This window comes from Engystomops pustulosus, chromosome 4 (genome assembly GCF_040894005.1).
Source record: "Engystomops pustulosus chromosome 4, aEngPut4.maternal, whole genome shotgun sequence".
Lineage (NCBI taxonomy): Eukaryota > Metazoa > Chordata > Amphibia > Anura > Leptodactylidae > Engystomops > Engystomops pustulosus.
Genome location: NC_092414.1, coordinates 144,425,377 through 144,447,286, shown reverse-complemented (window position 1 = coordinate 144,447,286; position 21,910 = coordinate 144,425,377). Strand labels below are relative to the sequence as shown.

Genomic DNA, 21,910 nt, shown 5'->3' with positions numbered 1-21,910 from the left:
TTCATATTATTTCCCATTTGAGATTCAATGTTCTTCATTTATTATAAAAAATATATATCAATTCCAATTTTGGAAGGGGAAGCCTGGAGATGAAGGCATAACATATATTTAGTAATGAAATAGGAACTCGTGTTTATAATTTAACCCCCTCGGTGTTCTTGTGTCCAAGTGGAGGATCCAAAATGCCTCCCTATCTCGTAAAATTTTAAGCCTATCTCCTCCTCGTATAAGTCCCTGTATTTGTTCAATGGCGTATGTTTCTAGGCTGGATGTATTACCTTGGTGAATTTCTAAAAAGTGCCTGACGGCCCCAGAGATATTTCGTTTGTGAGTTTTTTCTGTTTTCTTATTATTGTTAATGTCTCTGAGGTGTTCGGTAAATCGCTCTTTAAATTTTCGTATGGTACATCCAATGTACATCAAATTACAAATATTGCATTTAATAATGTATATGATGTACCTACTGTTGCAATTGAGATGTTTTTTGATGTGAAATGTTGAGGTTCCGTCAGTATTTGTGAAGGTTTTGATGTTTTTAGTGTAGCCACATGTAATACATGGGTACGTACCACACTTGTAGAAACCTTTTGTGTCGAGCCATGTCTCCTTCCTAACTGTCGAGGGATCACGTAACATACTGGGAGAAATGTGGTTGCCCAGTGTTGGTGATCTTCTCGATACTACTTTACATCCTTGCTGTAGTATGTTGGCCAATACTTCATCTTCCTTTAGAATTGGTAAGTTTCTTTCGATGATGTGTTTAATTTGGAAGTATTGGTTACTAAATTGTAGGGTGACATGTGGTATGTCAGTAGTAACATTGCATGAGGTATCCTTAGAATTGTGGTATAGGAGTTTTTGTCGATCTTTCCTATCCACTATATCTCTCGCTCTGCCTAACATCCACTTTGGGTAATCTCTTTGTTTTAGTCGGTATGTGATGTTGTTGGCTTCTACCTCATAGTCATGTGTGGTATTGCAGTTTCGCCTGGCTCTGGTAAGTTCTCCCACAGGGATGCTTTTGATTGTGTGTGTGGGGTGAGAGCTGCGGGCGTGTAAGATGGTATTACCCGATGTCTCCTTACGGTATGTTCGTGTCGTGATATTCCCTGTGTCACTGATAGTTAAATGTAAATCCAGAAAAATCATGTTTCTATGGTTGACACAGTGGGTAAACCGCAAATTAAAAGAATTGTTATTGATGTATTCGATAAAAACTGGTATGCCAGATACATCACCCTCCCAAATCAGGAGGAGGTCATCGATGTACCTGCCATACCAGTGTATCGAACACAAAAATGGATTATCATCAAGGTAAATATATTTCTCTTCCCAGTAAGCCATGACCAAATTAGCTAGTGATGGGGAATATTTTGCCCCCATTGAGACCCCACAAATTTGTAAGTAATGAGATTTATCGAAAGAAAAAAAAAAAAAAAATTGTGTGTCATTAGGTACCATGTTAATTCCTTAATAATCAATTTGTGGTTAAGCTCGTATGAGGTATATTTGTCTAAGTGGTGATTGAGTGCCTCCATAGCAACTGCATGGGGTATACTAGTGTACAGGGAGACAACATCACATCCGACCCAAACAAATTTTGAGGACCACTCCATCTTGTCCATAGATCTTAAAACATCCCTCGTATCCTGGATATAACCAGGTATTCTCTTTACCAGAGGTTGTAGTTGTGAGTCCAACCATTCACATGCGTGTTCGTTTAGGGACCCAATGCCCGAAATAATTGGGCGCATGGGGGGAGGGTTGATTTTTTTATGTACCTTCGGAAGAGCGTGTAGTATAGGCATAGTGGGATGGGAAACCTCCAAAAATTCCTTTTCTTTTTGGGAAAAGACACCTAGTCCCACTCCATCATTTAAAATTTGTGTTAATAGTTTGGCATATGTTTTAGTGGGGTCCCCTGACAATTTGATATAAGAGATTTGACTTTGGACGCGATTTTCCGTTACGGGGTTAAACGCAGTGAGAAAACGTTATTATATTTTGATAGATCGTGCATTTTCGGACGCATTTTTTCAGACACCCTAGGGTATTTTAACCCTAGGTTGTCTGATAGATCCAACCATATATTGCCATACTTCAGTATGGCAGTATATGGGGATATTACTCCTCATTCATTACAATGGGGGTCATTTACTAAGGGCCAGATTCGCGTTTCCCCCACGTGTTACCCGAATATTTCTGATTTGCCCCAATTTTCCCTGTATTGCCCCGGGATTTTGGCACACGCGATCGGATTGTAGCGCATCGGTGCTGGCATTCACGCAACGGAAATCGGGGGGCGTGGCCGAACTAAAACCCGACGGATTCGGAGAAACGCCGCATTTAAAAAAAAAAAGTGTTGCAGGATTCGCGCTTAACTGCACTAGGAATTGGCCAGTGAACTTCAGTGCATTCCGGCGAGCCTCGGGGAACTTCAGCGCAGCAGCGCCACCTGGTGGACGTCGGAGGAACTACCTTAGTGAATCCCTTCCGGTCCCAAATCCACCGCAGAGAACGCGCCGCTGGATCGCCCCAATGTGCTGATAGCACATTGTAATGAAAGGGTTAAAACAAAGTAGCCTCGGGTCTTCGGAAGACCCGAGGATACCATGGCGATGGATCGCTGCTCCCCGATGACGTGACGGGGAGCGACGATCCTCGGAAAGATGCTAGCACCGATCGCCCATGAGCCCTCTCCATGCATCCGAACCCGACCACCGCTGTAAATACACAGCGGGCGGTCGCGAACCAGTTAATCACACTGCAGCATAGGAAGTGCCAGCGCACAATGGGAAGGGAATGTGCTTCTTGTACACTATAACAGCCGGTGAATCTGCAGCATGGTGGGGCTCAAAGAACAAATATTTGGGAATGTTAACTAATTTTTTGAGAACCTGACCTACTAGTCCTGCATCGATGGGTCTGGTGTTCACTAAGAATATATGAATACATTCTACTAAAAATATAAATATCTTGTGCTGTTTAGGATCATATTGTAAACCTTGTCTTCTATACTGAGGCAGGCAGGGAAATAAAGAGATAGCCTTCAGTGTATGGTGGGGTACTACCCTGGAAGTGATTGGAAAATGTATTGAACAACCAAGTTGTGTGTGTGTATGATCTTATGTGTTGAGACTGATTAATCCGTCTCATTGCTTCACTAATTTAAAGGGAGTCTATCAGTTTTGACCATACAAAGCTAAAGTGTTAGGAAATCTGTGTGGTGTAAATCTGTATAACCATACCTTTGTGTGTGTTGTTAGTAGCAGCGGACTGTGAAAATGTAATTTATATTCCAGGATTATAGCTGGACTAGGAGCAGTAGGGGAGTCTACTAACACGGCAGTGCTCTATGCATTCAAACTGTTCCCCATCCCCTACCCTGTGTGTAATATCGAATCCTTTTGAATATAAAAACCCTCCTTCTTTTAACTGTGTTGATATCCTCAGGATGCTGTTACGATTGAAAACTGTAACAGAGCAGTCAGAAATAAATTTCTGCTTAAATTGCTGTGTTGGAACTTGAATAAGTGGGTTTTGGATGTAGTATGGGCACTCAGTCACCAAAAGATCACTGGTCTATAGTAATATCAGTAATCTGAGACCCTCCTTTTTTCTTTCCCTTTGAAATTGTCACTTGTAATCTCAGGCACAGGGGCGTAACTACAGCGGTAGCAGCCATAGCAGCTGTTTTGGGGCCCACAGTGTCAGTGGGCCCCATCACCCAACATGACACTAAATAATTGAAAATGTGCGCCATTATATCTATATTGGGACAAATTTACTTACCTGGTCCAGTCGTGATTCCCAATTCGGACGGGCAGGCGAGGATGAAGTTCGGTGCGATTCATGAACATAGTGCTCCCGAAGTCCGCCGGAATTCACCTTCTTCTTCCCGGTGCTTGTAAGTGCGTGTCTTGCAACACAATTCTAAATGTTAAATCTTGCGCATAGTCCGAATCCCTGCTTGCACGCAACCCCTGATTTCTGTTGCGTGCAAGCCAGCGCCAATGCCCCAAATCCGATCGCCTGCGACACAATCCCTGGCGCGATGCGGCAAAAAACGGAAATCGTCAGGAAACCCGATGAAAATGCGCTCCACGGACCCTTAGTAAATGAGCCCCATTATGCTGCACACTGTAAAACATAATGGGGCACATTTACTTACCCGGCCCATTCGCGATCCAGCGGCGCGTTCTCTGCACAGGATTCGGGTCCGGCTGGGATTTAAGATGGTAGTTCCTCCGCCGTCCACCAGGTGGCGCTGCAGCGCCGAAAATAATCTTAACGCCCCGGAATGCACCATCCCATAGAAGGTGAAGGTGAGCGCTCCCCAAGCGACACATTTTCGGTTTTTAAATGCGGCGGGTTTTCCGAATACGTCGGGTTTTCGTTCCCCCCGATTTCTGTCGCGCGCATGCCGGCCCCGATGCGCCACAATCCGATCGCGTGCGCCAAAAACCCGGGGCAATTCATGTACAAGCGGCGCAAATCGGAAATATTCGGGTAACACGTCGGGAAAACGCGAATCGGGCCCTTAGTAAATGACCCCCAATATGTGTATAACACATATGTGATGTATATGTGTGTGTATCTGTGATGCTAAGTCTGCTATGAGTCCCTGCCTCTCCTAGTTATGCCGCTGCTCAGGCAGTTTGTGTTGCCAAAAGGAGCACTTGTAAGCCACATCAGACCTGCCACACAGATTATGCCTGTTTTACAGTTATGTTGCAATTGCAATTATTATTCAAATTAATAATAGATTTATAAAATAGAAAAACTAATTCTAGTGACATCTGTATAATAAATGGTACATTTGTTGAAACTGTAGATGACACAGCAGCAGAGACTTGGGCAGGGTTAAATAGGAAGACTCCAATTTAACAGATGGGAACACTAAATTATCACAATATAATCTGTTCAGTTCCATATAAAAGTTCTTAAGGATATGTGTGGTCCTGTGTGGTCCTGATGACAGGTATAAAAAAAAGTAGTTTTAATAAAAAAATAAATTGTAATGTTTTATAAATGTAAGAAAATGTATTTGATGCTGCTTTTTTAAATCTCCTACTTGGTAAAACTGCAGTTGAAAAAGACTTGGTATTGGTGGATGGTAAACTTAATTTTAGTGACCAGAGCCAGGCGGCTTCTGCTAAAGAACATTACGGGATGCATCAAGAGAGGAATAGATTCTCATGATAATGACTTAGTTTTGGCCTTACACAAATCCCTGGTCAGACCACACATGGAATATTGTGTACAGTTTTGGGCACAAGTGAATAAAAAGGACATCATCACAATGTACAAATACCTGAATGGAGAGTACAAGGATCTCTCCAAAGATCTTTTTATACCTAGGCCTGTGACCAGGACAAGGGGGCATCCTCTACGCCTAGAGGAGAGGCGATTCTACCATCAACATAGACAAAGGTTCTTTACTGTAAGAGCAGTGAGACTATGGAACACTCTGCCGCAGGAGATTGTTATGGCGGACTCTATGTACATGTTCAGTAGAGGCCTGGATGCCTTTCTGGAGAGCAAAAATATCACGGGTTATGGGGATAAAACATTTGTTTAATTCTTAAAGGTTGGACTTGATGGATTTGTGTCTTTTTCCAGCCTTATATACTATGATACTATGATCCATCCGCTATATTATGTCCACTAAAATTACTAGGTGAACCTCAAAGAAGCACCAACACTCTATCATAATATGCTGACAACAATTAATGATAACGACTACCATGGATCGCACGAAAATGTAGAAACTACATATGCTGGGAGATGTCTCACACTTGTAGGTTAGTCAGTGCCTGAAAATACCACAGTTACCTGCAGTATAGTATCTCCTGGATAACAACTATGTCCTACACTGCACTCTGAATAATATATATCCATCACAATACAACTGACAATTAAGTACCCCCCATATATATCAAAATACCCCTCACTACACAACTGACTACACTGTACAACTTTCCTATATGAAATCTATGCATAAAAAATACATTCAAAATTGTAATATATACTATGTACCGGAATATAAGAGAAATACTATATACTTGCATAGTACCCACCAAATTAAGAATATACATGGCATATAACAAAAATTAATTAATTAGTATATAATTTATAATATTTATTTATATAATTAATACGTCACCCACAAATTAGAATTAATGTACATACAAACCCCCTGAACTATTTATAATATATGTAGCGACTAATTATAATAAATAATAATAAAATAATTAAAATTATAATTTATTATTTTTTAATTGGAAAATGGGTGTTATATATATATATCTGGATAGGGGTGACACCATCTCTGGCAAGCGCTGTAATATATGTAGCGACTAATTATAATAAATAAATAATAATAATAAAATAATTAAAATTATAATTTATTATTTTTTAATTGGAAAAGGGGTGTTATATATATATATCTGGATAGGGGTGACACTATCTCTGGCAAGCGCTGTATATAATCTATATAATTATATATTACACATGTCATATTCACCTTATCTGACTTATCTCTATGTATAAAGTTTTGTTTCTTTGTTTAATCAAGACCAGGGACAGAAATTAAACTGGGTCATTTTGGACACTAAATCAAAGGTCCACATGGACTTATAGTTGGTTTAGTGTCCCAAATCTCATTGACAGGTTCTCTTTAAGAATCGAAAATGATCACAATACAGGTCAGAATAGCAAAAAGAAAGCTGTTGTTTTATCTCTATTCTTTTGCTCAGTCCACTTGCAGGTTCTGCTGGGAGCTGGTCTGGCACTTCTGTGCTTCTGCCTGCTGCTTGGCTGCGCCATCTGTTGGCACAAGAGCCGCAAACAGCAATCCTCAACTAGCAGTGATGGTGGAGACAAGAGCTGTACACAGCAGTGTAACAGAGACATGGAATTATCTGACAATCTTGCAAGGCCTATTAATGATGTTATGCATCAACAGTATCACACTCTGAATATTCCCCCTAGCGTTTGTGGAGAAAGATTATCACCACCTCAGCAGAGACTAAACTGCTTTTCTGAGAGGAACCATCAAGTTAGAGCATCTTTGCCGAGCCTCTACCAACTATCCTCAAAGACTAAGCGTGTTTTGAAACGTAGGAGCACAGTTATGGGGGAAAGTTTATCAAACGGGGATCTTGCCAGACTGGTGGGACTACCAAAGTCTTACACTGACCCTAATGGATTCTATTCCATCAAACAAAGCTCTCAGCTACTTGTGCATTTTACTCTTTTTTACTCATTGGCTGATGAAATGTTAACAGTTTCAGTCACTGGTTTATCCAATCTGCCAAAACAGTTGTATCAGAAAAGAAACTCATTTGTCAGAGCCTGGCTCCTCCCTGGATTTAAGGAACCATGTCCTGCGCAGACAGAGAATTCTGAAGGCACACAGAAATTTACATTCTTAGGGCATAAACCAGAGGATCTGAAGGACAAAACCTTGAGGCTTGCGCTGTACAAGCGTGATAGAAGCTCCATGAGGGAAGGCTTCATTGGGGAAGTGCTTTTTTCTTGCGCCACTTTGGACTGTAATTCTCAGGCCACATTAGCCTTCACAAAAGAGCTGTCCATTACCAAAATAAAGCTAAAAAAGGTAAGTTTCCTCTCAATGCATATTTCATAGTAAAGTGTAGTTTATGTGATTTATCATAGTTTAATATAAAACATTAAGTTTGAGGTCCAAAAAATTCTAAATATACTTGTTATATTTATATTGATCTCTGAAATGATTTATGTTGTCTTATTGGTTTCTCTGGTGGGATCAGGCCCCAAAGAGTAAAGAGAAAACAACTCATTTTTGAGACCATCCTCTTAGAGGGTTGAAGTAGGGCAGGCGTCTAAAATATGTTTTTCTAGTGTGACCAAGGAACCACCGTCACCCGCACTTGATTGTTCAGAATACACATATAACATACACTCACCGGCCACTTTATTAGGTACACCATGCTAGTAACGGGTTGGACCCCCTTTTGCCTTCAGAACTGCCTCAATTCTTCATGGAATAGATTCAACAAGGTGCTGGAAGCATTCCTCAGAGATTTTGGTCCATATTGACATGATGGCATCACACAGTTGCCGCAGATTTGTTGGGTGCACATCCATGATGCGAATCTCCCGTTCCACCACATCCCAAAGATGCTCTATTGGATTGAGATCTGGTGACTGTGGAGGCCATTTGAGTACAGTGAACTCATTGTCATGAAACCAGTCTGAGATGATTCCAGCTTTATGACATGGCGCATTATCCTGTTGAAAGTAGCCATCAGATGTTGGGTACATTGTGGTCATAAAGGGATGGACATGGTCAGCAACAATACTCAGGTAGGCTGTGGCGTTGCAACGATGCTCAATTGGTACCAAGGGGCCCAAAGAGTGCCAAGAAAATATTCCCCACACCATGACACCACCACCACCAGCCTGAACCGTTGATACAAGGCAGGATGGATCCATGCTTTCATGTTGTTGACACCAAATTCTGACCCTACCATCCGAATGTCGCAGCAGAAATCGAGACTCATCAGACCAGGCAACGTTTTTCCAATCTTCTACTGTCCAATTTCGATGAGCTTGTGCAAATTGTAGCCTCAGTTTCCTGTTCTTAGCTGAAAGGAGTGCCACCCGGTGTGGTCTTCTGCTGCTGTAGCCCATCTGCCTCAAAGTTTGACGTACTGTGCGTTCAGAGATGCTCTTCTGCCTACCTTGGTTGTAACGGGTGGCGTTTTGAGTCACTGTTGCCTTTCTATCAGCTCAAACCAGTCTGCCCATTCTCCTCTGACCTCTGGCATCAACAAGGCATTTCCACCCACAGAACTGCCGCTCACTGGATGTTTTTTCTTTTTCGGACCATTCTCTGTAAACTATAGAGATGGTTGTGCGTGAAAATCCCAGTAGATCAGCAGTTTCTGAAATACTCAGACCAGCCCTTCTGGCACTAACAACCATGCCACGTTCAAAGGCACTCAAATCACCTTTCTTCCCCATACTGATGCTCGGTTTGAACTGCAGGAGATTGTCTTGACCATGTCTACATGCCTAAATGCACTGAGTTGCCGCCATGTGATTGGCTGATTAGAAATTAAGTGTTAACGAGCAGTTGGACAGGTATACCTAATAAAGTGGCCGGTGAGTGTATATACACTCCACAGACATATGCAGTATATGCAGTATATATCCATAACAGACATATATGAATATAGCACAATATATACTCTACACATAAATACACAATACTGCTATGACATCCTCTTATTAATTTGTTTACTCCCATTCATTAATATTTAGCAAAGCAGTACCCTATTGATTTATATCTATCCCTGCATCCCATCGTTAAAGTAGCAAAACAGCCCCCCTCACCAATCCATATGTAGTGAGCAGTGCACAGTCCAGGAGCCCATGTCCCCCCACCCACCCATTATATACTGTACAAAAGGCTATTTCCTCTCCCCAATAATAAACTGCCCAGGAGTGCCTGTACTCACCCCCCCAATAATATACTATCCAAGAGTGCCTCCAATACCCCCCCCCCTCATAATATACTGTCCAGCAGTGCCTATGATAACCCTCCTCCGAATAATATACAGGCGGTCCCCTACTTAAGGACACCCGACTTACAGACAACCCATAGTTACAGACGGACCCCTCTGCCCACTGTGACCTCTGGTGAAGCTCTCTTGATGCTTTACTATAGTCCCAGACTGCAATGATCAGCTGTAAGATGTCTGTAATGAAGCTTTATTGATAATTCTTGGTCCAATTACACCAAAAATTTTGAAACTCCAATTGTCACTGGGGCAAAAGAAAAAAAATTGTCTAGAACTTCCATTATAAAATATACAGTTTCGACTTACATACAAATTCAACTTAAGAACAAACCTCCAGACCCTATCTTGTATGTAACCCGGGGACTGCCTGTACTATCCAGGAGTGCCTCTAATCCCTCCAATAATATACTTTCCAGGAGTGCCTCCTATACGCCTCAATAATATACTGTCCCTGAGTGCCTCTAATCCCCCACCAATAATATACTGTCCAGGAGTGCTTCCAATACCCCCACCCACCAATAAAATAGTGTCCAGGAGTGCCTCCAATACCTCACCCAAATAATATACTACCCTGGAGTGCCTCCAATACCCCCCAAATAATCTACTGTACAGGAGTGCCTCCAAAACCCTCTCCCCCAATAAAATAGTGCCCAGGAGTGCCTCCAATTCCTTACCCCCCCCCCCCCCAGTAATATACTGGCAAGCAGTGTCTCCAATACCCCCAATAATCTACTGTCCAGGATTGCCTTTGCTTTTTAATACCTCTACTAATAATATACTGCACAGCAGCCATTTACAAAAATAAACTTATTACTTACCATACCTCCAATACCTCCCCCTGAATAATATACTACCCAGGAGTGCCTCCAATACCCCTCAAATAACCTACTGTACAGGAGTGCCTCCAAAAGCCCCTCCCCCAGTGAAATACTGTCCAGGAGTGGCTTTAATACTCCCACCAATAATATACTATCCAGTAATTCACAGTGCATTTGTATATCATGTCCTAATTAACTGTTCCCCATTAAGCCAGTTTGTAAATCCTACAGTCCTCACTTTAACAGCAGATTTTACTGCATAATGATGAGCTTAAAGGGGTTGGCCACTTTACCTCATGTTTTTTGTAATGTGTGTGTAGGTGTGGGTGGCAGGATATTAGATAATTTACCAATATACATCTATTAATAGTTCTTCTCCGCTTTCTTGATATGTAAAGTGAAACCTCCTGTCTTTTACCTCATCAGCCATAAAATGGCAGCTGATAGAGGGTCATATGATTTTTATCTGTCCATGAATAATCGCCCTGCCATGACTTTATGATTCATGAAAATAAGATGAAGGTCCATCTGCAGCCATTTTATAAACCGGAATGTCTGACTGGTGAGGTAAAAGACAGGAGGTTTTACTACACATATCAAGAAAGCGATGCAGAACTTTTACTAGATGTATATTGGTAAATTACCGTACCTAATATCTTGCCCCCACCCTTACTGTACACACACATTACAAATACTTAAAGGGGTATTCTCGTCTGGGCATTCACAATCAGTTTGATAAATCTGCCATACATAAACATTTCTTCAATTAGATGTTATTTAAAAAAATGTTCCTGTGTGAAGATAATTTCTCATAAATGTAGTAATTTTGTCCCTTAGTAACGAGATGGCTTCCTCGGATACGGCCACCTCTGCTGGAGGGATTACATAAAGAAACAAATTGTTTTTGTATATGAAATGTCCGGGAGTTACTGCATGTCTCACAGCCGTCCTGTGGTAATGATTGCTGAATCCTGGTGGTCAGGCAGGACTCGGGCGCATGTCTGGCCACCACTGCCAGAGTGTGACGTGGTCGTATCCGAGGAAGCTATCTGGTTTCTAAGGGACAACATGACTACATTTATGAGAAATTATCTTCACACAGGAACATTTTTTTTAATAACATCCAATTGAAGAAATGTTTATATATGGAAGAATAGTGAAACTGAATGTGAGTGCCCAGACGAGAATACCCCTTTAACCCTGTTAAGTATTGGGCAACTAGATTTTTGTTCTTAGGGAAGGAAGCAACTTTAGCCATTCTCCTTTTTTAGACCTATTTGGTTCGATTTGATGTTGATATTAATGCTTATCCGTCAAAGGGTGGCTCTAGTTATGAGGTTAATATTGGTAAGTACAAGAGCTCTAAAATTCACTCTGCTCTGTGTCAATTTATGTGTAAAAGTGTTACTGTTAACCTTTTGCAACCTATGTATGTTAATAGAGTTTCAGCACAATGGACATCATTTCACCTGTCACCTCCAATCTCAAGTCACATGGAGAAATATTGATACTACTGCAGCATCAAGCGATAGCCAATCGCATAAAAGTGATGGTACAGAAGGCACAGAATTTGGGCAAATTATCCCGTATTCCTGGTGCACCTGGTAAGATGCCACTCATGGAAAAATTGTGTTCAGTACCAATCCAGTTTAATCCCATTAAAACGAATGATACATATATTGTGTTGTATCTCACATGTATCATTAAACCTCCCTTCTAGACCACTTTGTCAGCATCCGGTTGATTCAGGAGAGCCAGGTGATGGATATTAAAGAGACCAGGACAGCCTCTGGCTCCAGTCCGGTGTGGAATGCCCCATTCTTATTTGACGTTCCTCTCGAATCTGTGCAAAGTCCATATCTGCACCTAGAATTTGTCGTCATGCAGGTGAGTCAGAAGCAAACTTTTTTACATAGCATAACAAGAAATAACAATCATATTACTATTAGTAATTATGAAACTTTGTTATTTATGTCTATTTGTTTTCACAACTTTCAGCAAATAACCCACATGTGCCCAGATGTTAGGACTTAAGTGCTACTCGATATACTCTCCTTCCTCTATATCATTACTCTTAATGATGAACTTCCTACCTGCTCTTATAACTCATCTATTTAGGAAAGCCGATCACATTCCCTAACTGCATGAAACCCTCTACTCCAAACCAGATCTCCCAGTCAGTGTAACAGTTGTGGATGCTGCCCCCCAGCCTCTGCTCTGCAGCTTATATACCCCTCATACTGTAAATACTTGTGTATAAAGCCGAGGCACCGAATATTACCACTAATACAAACTGGGAAATGTTATTGACTGCCCTAGGGTATGAAATGCACTCTAATACCACTCTAATAACATGTCCAGCAGCAACCACACCTCATTAATGAAATGTCCTTCAGCAGGTACCCCCTTTACAGAAATGTCCACTTTAGAGCCCCCTTCACTGAAATGTCCACAGCACATGCCCCCTTTAATGAAGTGTCAACAGCCAATGACCCCCTTTAATGAAATGTCCACCCCAGATACCACCTATTAATGAAATGTCCACCCCAGATACCACCTATGAATGAAATGTCAGCTTCAGATGCCTCTACTTAATGAAATGTCCATCACATTTACATAAACCCCTCCAATCGCTTAAAAAAAAATCTATACTTACCTTCTTCTCCTCCACCCTGTGCCTCTGTGTTTTCCGTCTTCTGTCCCAGAGCACATCACTATGACGCGCAGTGTCACGTCCACGTGACATCATAGTGTCAGGGCCCGTGAGGCATATAAACTATGACGTCATGCGGCCACGACACCACCGCATCATAGTCATTCACCCGGGCCAGAAGAAGGAGAACACAGAGCCGTGGAGTCGGGGAGAAGAAGCCGGAAGGGGAGTATAGAATAGTATAAAAGATTGATAGCGAATGTTCATATAGGGCCCCGGTATGGGATATGGGTGAGTGTCAGCCCCTCTGAAGCCAAAGGCCCCGGGCGCCCGCCTATAATGTCTATATGAAGATCCGCCATTGGTTCTATGTTTACACCTTGTGGATAGAAATCTGTCCATGTTGTTGTGATGGACAGACAGGTGCACAAGCCATTATTATCACAGAGAGTAATCAGAGCCGGGTGATATATATCACATGACCAGTGACAGATTTCTATCCACTTGAAGTAAACATAGAAGCTTTCTGTAGAAGGGCACTAAGCAGAGGTCTAGAAAACAGTAAGGAATTGATACAGAAAGCATATTGGAAAATTGTATAACTTTATTCTTACACAAACAACATCAGTTATTTGCTGAAAGTGGACCACCCATTTAAATTGAAGGAAACCTGTCACCATAAATATACAGTCCTTTTGGCAGGAAGACTCAGTATAACTTGTCTCTTTATTGTCTTCCCATTCTGTGCTTAGGACAGCCCAGATAACTAGATAACTCTTTCTGTCAGTGTACAACTTTGCATACAGAAATAGTTTTGCCCACATGACTAGATGACTGAGTATACCAGTGTAACTATCAACTACAGGACATGTTTATGATTAGTTGACGGTACTTCTCAATCAATTATATATTCCTCTATGATTACAATATTATACAGCAGGACCTCTTATTAAAGACAATCTGTCCCTCCCCCAGCATCTCCTCAAATTGTGGTAACTTTCATCTCCCACTTATATAGTGCCCCCTCTCATCTTCCCCTCATATTGTTGCCCCTTTCATCTCCCCTTCATATTGTGGCCCCTCATCTCCCTCTCATTTTATTGGTACCTCTCATCTCACCTCATATTGTGACCCCATCATCTCCGACATATTGTGACCCTCATGAACTCCCCAACATATTGTGACCCCTAATCTCCCCCTAATATTGTGGACCCCCATCATCTCCCCCTCATATGGTGGCCCCATCATCACCATCTATCATCTCCCCCTCATATTAGGCCCTCTTATGTCCCCCTCATATTGTGAACTCTAATCTCCCCTACATATTGTGGCCACCTCATCTTTCCCCTTATTCCCCCCTCATATTGTGGTCCATGTCATCTCCCACCTTTTATTGTGACCCCTCTCATCCACCCCCTTATATTGTGACCCCACTATCCCCTCCTCATATTGTGCTCCCTAATCTCCCCCTCATATTATGGCCCCTCTCATCGCTCCACTTTTATTGTGGCCCCTGACCAGGAGTCAGCTGATGTCGGGGCCTACTAGTGCATTCACCTGTATACGATCTGCCGGTCCGACCCTTCTGATAGGATTGCTGTCTTGGCTGACCAGAGGACTGTACATCTGGAGATCGCTGTTAATCCCAGATAGGACTATCCCCTTGGTTAGATAACTTCTTCTAAGAATTGAAAAAGCAAAATATAAATAAATAAAGTATATTTCCCATCTGAGCACTGAAGTACCCCATTAGGGTTTCAGTGCAACGCTAGTTAGGAATATACTGTGATCAGATACACCATCAATGCCTGCTCACTCTTTTTAGTTAGCAGAACAATACTTCTGATCCTCAACTAGAATAGACAGTCTTCTGATGAGTCTCCCTACTATACAAGGGTGAGGAAACATGTAGAGACTCCTAATTGTATTTGTTAATGATCTTATGCAATGCAGTAGGACTCTCCTTGGCATATTAACAAAAGTAAAGGAGAGATTTAGCATTGCAGCCAGCAAGGGGTGCTTTACTGCACCCTACTGGCCTTTTTATAAAGCTGCACCCACTGGTCTGTGGTATTTACATGCTGAGTATATACAGGACAATTTAGTATAGAATAATGGGATCATCTATTCCCTCAATATTCAATAAAGTACACTATATCCCCATTTTATAGGATCCCAAAATTTAAGGATCCTCCATATTTATGTGTTGCCAACTTTGAAACAATAATGGTCAAGGTTATTTTTTTTTTGTCCAATGACACCAAATTCCTATTCTCTCTAAGTTTACCCTAAGCAGTCCAGGACCACATCAACAAAAATCTGTGATATTATTCCTATAAAGCCTATTAACTAAATGCCACCCTTATTTTAGCAAAAAATTGTTCAGCTCACATCCTCATAAAATCAACTTTGTTATCTTACCTTTGTTATCTTTTGTGCTCACCTTCTAGGGTCGAATTTACAATCGTGCTCGTATTCTTGGCCGTGTGGTAATCGGTGCTGGTGCCTCAGGAGCTGGCATGGCTCATTGGCAGCAGATGTGCAACAAAGCACCAGTGGAGTGTTCTCATTGGCACACATTACAGTCAAATGTGTTTTAGCATATTTTAGTGCTACTCCATGGAACTGTGGGATGCACAAGAAAACATCCAGATCTGGAAATCGTCACTGCATTACTGGGTATTCACAAAACAACCAGAAATTTGGTTAAGATTTTATTTCTGGGTTAGGATTTGGAACACATCCATTAGACTGATCATCAATACGAATCATAATGATAATAAGCCTTTACTTATATGATGCCATCATATTCCACTGCGCTCTACGGATCTCTGCACCTGAGCAAGCATGTATGAGCACATTGTGGAGAACCAGTGAGCACGCAGGGAGAGTGCTGCTGATGTCACTGCAAGGAGGAGGCGGCTGGTGGGTAGAAGTGGAGTGGGAGGGGGTGGATTGGAGGCAGTGAGACCAGAGTTGGAATTAAAAGGAGTACATTTATAAGAGATGGAGCAGGCTACATTCTTACACAGCTATACACATTATAAGAAATAGAACATACATTAATTGAAAAAAGATTGATAAAGAACACAAAGCAGCATTCACTCATTGGGGGAAGAATTATCATATCGCAGATAATGAAACCCTGCCCCTTTGGATACATCAGGAGGCTCTGGTATTTGCTCCGCACCAGCCCACTCTACCACGAGCCACACCCTTCACAGCCTTCCATGCCCACTTGGCAAGGAAGTGGTGTAAAGGGGAAATATTTCAGGCCTTGTGTGCTAGAAAGCTGAAAGTCCTAATAAATGTCCCCAATAAATGTATGTAATTTATCACTCTAAACATTGTAGGCACATCATCTATCTATCTATCTATCTATCTATCTATCTATCTATCTATCTATCTATCTATCTATCTATCTATCTATCTATCTATCTATCGATCTATCTGTCACAAGGTGCCTTGGTTATGAGACCAGAGCAGCTCCATATAAATTTCTTGGAACTTTAATCTCTTTCTTATCTGGCCCCAATAAATTATTTTTTAGGTTTATGGTAGTGCACCATACTTTATAGATGCACTTGTAAAAACATTATAAGTTTTTTCTATGTTATGATCAAATTTTGTATATACTAATTGACTAAAGCATGTGGTGCCTACTAGGTTTATTGTATTAAGTTATTACAATTATTCTATAAATTGTAAATATTTTTTATGTTTCACTCTAATGCATATCCCGCCCAGCACAAGCTAGGTGTGTTTGGTGCTACTTTCTCTTTCATATAAATATACACTACCGCTCAAAAGTTTAGGGTCGCTTAGAAATGTCCTTATTTTTAAAGAAAAGCACATTTTCTTTCAATGAAGCTAACATAAAATTAATCACAAATACACCCTATACATTGTTAATGTGGTAAATGACTATTCTAGCTGCAAACATCTAATTTTTAAAGCAATATCTACATAGGTTATTTAGGCCAATTTCCAACAACCGCCACTGGTTTAATGGTACATTGTGGTTGCTAACTGTATAAAAAGGCTAATGGATGTTGACACCCAGGCTCGGTCTGGCCTGCCGGGGGGCCGGGAAAACCCCCGGTGGGCCCCGATACATGGCACTATGGCAGGGGCCTCCGATGGATCCACCGGAGGCCCCTGCCAGTGGCTGTAATAGCACTCGATGCGGCCGGGACAGCCGCTCGAGTACTATAACTGCAGCCCGGGGTCCGAGCCCTCACCCCTCTCTCACCTCTATCTGCGTCCCTTCCGGACACAGATAGAAGTGGGTGCTGCAGTGGAGAGCGGAGCCATAAGCTCCGTTCTTCACTGCAAATAGCAGGAGACACGGTGACGTCATTACACCGCGTCCCCTGCTTCTACCAGCTGAGTACAGTCCTGGGAGACGGAGACGCGGTGTGATGACGTCACCGCGACTCGATCCCGCGCAGCCAGAAGAGGAGAGAAGATAAAAGAAGACAGGTGAGCATGAAAGTTTCTTTTTTTAATTGACAGGACATTAATTTAATTTTTAGGGGGGCTGGCAGGCTGTATTCTACTGGGGGGCTAGCAGGCTGTATACTACTGGGGGGCTGGCAGGCTATATACTTCAGGGGGCTGGCAGGCTGTATACTACTGGGGGGCTGGCAGGCTGTATTCTCCTGGGGGGCTGGCAGGCTGTATTCTACTGTGGGGCTGGCAGGCTGTATTCTACTGGGGGGCTGGCAGGCTGTATACTACTGGGGGCTGGCAGGCTATATACTTCAGGGGGGCTGGCAGGCTGTATTCTACTGGGGGGCTGGCAGGCTATATACTTCAGGGGGGCTGGCAGGCTGTATTCTACTGGGGGGCTGGCAGGCTGTATACTACTGGGGGCTGGCAGGCTATATACTCCAGGGGGGCTGGCAGGCTGTATTCTACTGGGGGGCTGGCAGGCTGTATACTACTGGGGGGCTGGCAGGCTGTATTCTACTGGGGGCTGGCAGGCTGTATACTACTGGGGGACTGGCAGGCTATACACTTCAGGGGGGCTGGCAGGCTGTATACTACTGGGGGGCTGGCAGGCTGTATACTACTGAGGGGCTGGCAGGCTGTATACTACTGGGGGGCTGACAGGCTGTATACTTCAGGGGGGCTGGCAGGCTGTATTCTACTGGGGAGCTGGCAGGCTGTATACTACTGGGGGGGGGGGCTGGCAGGCTATATACCTCAGGGGGGCTGGTAGGCTGTATACTACAGGGGGGCTGGCAGGCTGTATACTTTAGGGGGGCTGGCAGGCTGTATTCTACTGGGGGGCTGGCAGGCTGTATACTTCAGGGGGGCTGGCAGGCTGTATTCTACTGTGGGGCTGGCAGGCTGTATACTACTGGGGGGCTGGCAGGCTGTATTCAACTGGGGGGCTGGCAGGCTGTATACTACTGGGGGGCTGGCAGGCTGTATAATTCAGGGGGGCTGGCAGGCTGTATACTACAGGGGGGCTGGCAGGCTGTATAATTCAGGGTGGCTGGCAGGCTGTATACTACAGGGGGGCTGGCAGGCTGTATATTTTAGGGGGGCTGGCAGGCTGTATATTTCAGGGGGGCTGGCAGGCTGTATACATGGGCCCTGGCAGGCTGTATACTTCAGGGGGCCTGGCAGGCTGTATACTTCAGGGGGGCTGGCAGGCTGTATACTACATGGGGGCTGGCAGGCTGTATACTTCAGGGGGGCTGGCAGGCTGTATACTACATGGGGGCTGGCAGGCTGTATACTACATGGGGGCTGTCATGCTATACACTACAGGGGCTGACTGGCTATATACTGGGGAGGCTGTGACCAATGCATTTTCCACCCTCGGCTTATACTCAAGTCAATAGGTTTTTCCAATTTTTTTGTGTTAAAATTAGGGGTCTCAGCTTATACTTGAGTATATACAGTGATAATAGAATAATAAATAATGTGCAGATACTATGTGTAAATGAAAAAATAGGAGGCAAGTTGTAGAAATGTATAATTGAAGGGATGCTATATGCTTCCTTATAATTTGGAGGGGATTATATGTATACTAAAAATTAGAACACGGTATAAAAACGTATCAGTACATTTTGTATAAAATAATAAGTAGATTGTTATATAACACATTTTTGGTAATTTTTTCTTATGTAGCTTCTTTAGAAGTACAATGTGGGACATTATACTGTATGTAACTGTGGTATTTTTAGGGGCGCAGGGATGGGGATCTGCTTCAAAGAGCTGAGCACATCTGCCAGAAAATTCTGCAACCAGATTTTGCGACGATTCTGGACGTGAAGGAGAAGACAAGTCACCTGTCAGGTACAAGATGCTACTTCTGCCTGTGTGAAATCAGTATTGTAGTCACTGACTAACCTTCTAGTGTGAGACAGCTCTCAGCTTATGTACTATTATATCTATAGGGTCAGAGAGACAGGGGTGACTTGTCTGTGTGGTGCGGGGACGCCAGAGTAGAGTTATTGTCATCAGTTCTTGTAAAGGTTTTCAGCATTTCCTTATTGGAAGGTTGGTGGAGTGCGAACACTTACATCCCTAACCACAGTCCTGGACACCAGCAGAAAGCCCGGGACACCAGGGGTAACTCTTATACTATACTTAACATTAATGCCCTGAGGTAACGTCACCACTGCAGCCCCTGTACACCAAACAAGAGCCGAGCTCTAGCAAAGAGGGAGGGAGAAAGGGATTAGCTTATCCTTTATTTCACTGCCCCCGCTAGTGCTTAGAAATTCCCTTATCCCAGAATATTTCTATGTAGTAGTAGGTGGGCCCCCAAAATCAATTTTACTGGTGGGCCCCAGGCACCCCAGTCCGACCCTGTTGACACCCCTTGTTCATGTTTGCTAGCACAGCTGAAAACAGTTTGGCTGATTAGAGAAGCTATAAAACTGACCTTTGAGCTGGTTGAGAATCTGGAACATATTGCTTGGTTTGTTCTATGAAACTCTCACAATGGACAGAAAAAAAGAAATTTCATGTGGAACTCGACAGTCTGCTCTTGTTCTTAGAAATGAAGGCCATTCCATGCAACAAATTATGAAGAAACTGAAGATTTCCTACAATGGTATGTACTACTCCCTTCAAAGGAGAGCACAAAGAAGCTCTAACCAGAGTAGAAAGAGAAGTGGGAGGCCCAGCTGCACAACTAAGCAACAAGACAAGTACATTAGAGTCTCTAGTGTGAGAAACCGACTCTTCACAGGTCCTCAACTGGCAGCTTCATTAAATAGTACCCGCCAAATGCCAGTGTCAACATCTACCGTGAAGAGGTGACTCCAGGATGCTGGCCTTCAGGGTAGACTAGCAAAGAAAAAGCCATATCTGAGACTAGCTAATAAAAGGAAGAGATTAATGTGTTATGGACAGATGAATCTAAGTTTGAGGTGTTTGGATAACACAGAAGACGCAGAACAACTGAAAAGATGCTGGAAGATGCCTGACACCATTTGTCAAGCATGGTGGAGATCATGTGATGGTCTGGGGTTGCTTCGTTGCTGGTCAAGTGGAAGTTTTGTAAAAAGTCACATGGATTTTGAATAAGGAAGGCTATCACTGCGTTTTGCAACGACATGTCAAACCCTGTGGACATCACCTGATTGGAGCCAATTTCATGCTACAACAGTAAAATGTCCTAAAGAACCTTCAAATCATGTGCAACAACCCCCACCGGGGCATAGCATTTTCTTGGGGCCTGGAGGCAGCCGGCCTAGGCATGCTGTGGTCATGGTGCTTGCTATGGGGGCCGGAGGGCTGTCCTACAGCCTGGTGGTGTGTGCAAGAAAGATGGAGGGAGAGGCTGATGTACTGGTTCTCCCTGGGGCAACCCCTTAGTGTCCATAGTATATGTCCCTGGGTAGTGGATGGGGGAGCCCTTGATGGTACAGCCGTATACAGGGACAAGACAGAGGCATCTTTGTGCAAAATAACTCACGGTTCTTTATTCAACCAACTGCAGGCAAACGTGCCAAATGATCTTTTACAGATGCCGGATTACTAGGGGGGTCCGGATTGCTGAGAGTGGTCATGGAGAATGATCCTCAGGAGTAGTTCACCAGCATGGTAGTAGATGCAGGCTGGGATGAAGCTATGTCCAGATATGGAAGCTGCAGCTTTAATCCTAGGAGGAATTTTCTGTGTGTCTATGCTAGAGGTGCACGGACACTCTCTCAGTGTATGCTCTGATGGATGATCTCCTCAGGTCTGTGCTCCTCAGTCAGGAGCTGGGCCTAAAGAGATGCTCCTCTGTGCGGAGCTAGGTTCCAAGAGGTGTCTCTGGTAAGAGACCTATGTCCCAAGAGACGTTGTCACTTCCTGTCCAGGAGTTTTCATGACTGCCATACGGCTATATACCTCCTTGCATGCGGTTTATATGACCCGTGGAGAAAGGACATCTATAAATGTCATGACAGTGAACTTCAAATGGTCATATCTCCTGAACCCTGGCACATAAAAACGTAATTTTATGTCATTTTAAACAGAAGATGTTTAACAGAACGAGATATTCACCCTTAAAGTTGTGCTAAATACAGTCATGGCCATAAGTTTTGAGAATGACACAGATATTATATATTCACATGATCTGTTGCCCTCTGGTTTTTATTTGTGTTTGTCAGATGTTTTTATCACATACAGAAATACAAGTGCAATCATATTATGAGTAACAAAAGCATTTATTGACAGTTAGAATGAGTTAATGCAGCAAGTCAATATTTGCAGTGTTGCCCCTTCTTCTTCAGGACCTCTGCAATTCTCCCTGGCAGCTCTCAATCAACTTCTGGACCAAATCCTGACTGATAGCCATCTATTCTTGTACAATCAATGCTTGCATTTTGTCACAATTTGTTGGTTTTTGTTTATAC

The 21,910-nt window shown here is 43.0% G+C and overlaps 1 protein-coding gene across 2 annotated transcripts in view; it reads left to right on the top strand.

Annotated features, from left to right (window-relative positions):
* LOC140127339 (synaptotagmin-4-like) overlaps positions 1-17,590 on the top strand; it is a 38,542-nt gene extending 20,952 nt beyond the window's left edge. For both annotated transcript variants that reach the window (XM_072147916.1, XM_072147915.1), the window contains exons 2-5: positions 6,759-7,621; positions 11,829-11,991; positions 12,108-12,274; positions 15,491-17,590. In XM_072147916.1, the coding sequence (XP_072004017.1) occupies positions 6,759-7,621; positions 11,829-11,991; positions 12,108-12,274; positions 15,491-15,640 (1,343 nt within the window). In that variant the 3' untranslated portion in view covers positions 15,641-17,590. The remainder of the gene's footprint in view (positions 1-6,758; positions 7,622-11,828; positions 11,992-12,107; positions 12,275-15,490) is intronic.
* The last annotated feature ends 4,320 nt before the right edge of the window (positions 17,591-21,910 follow it).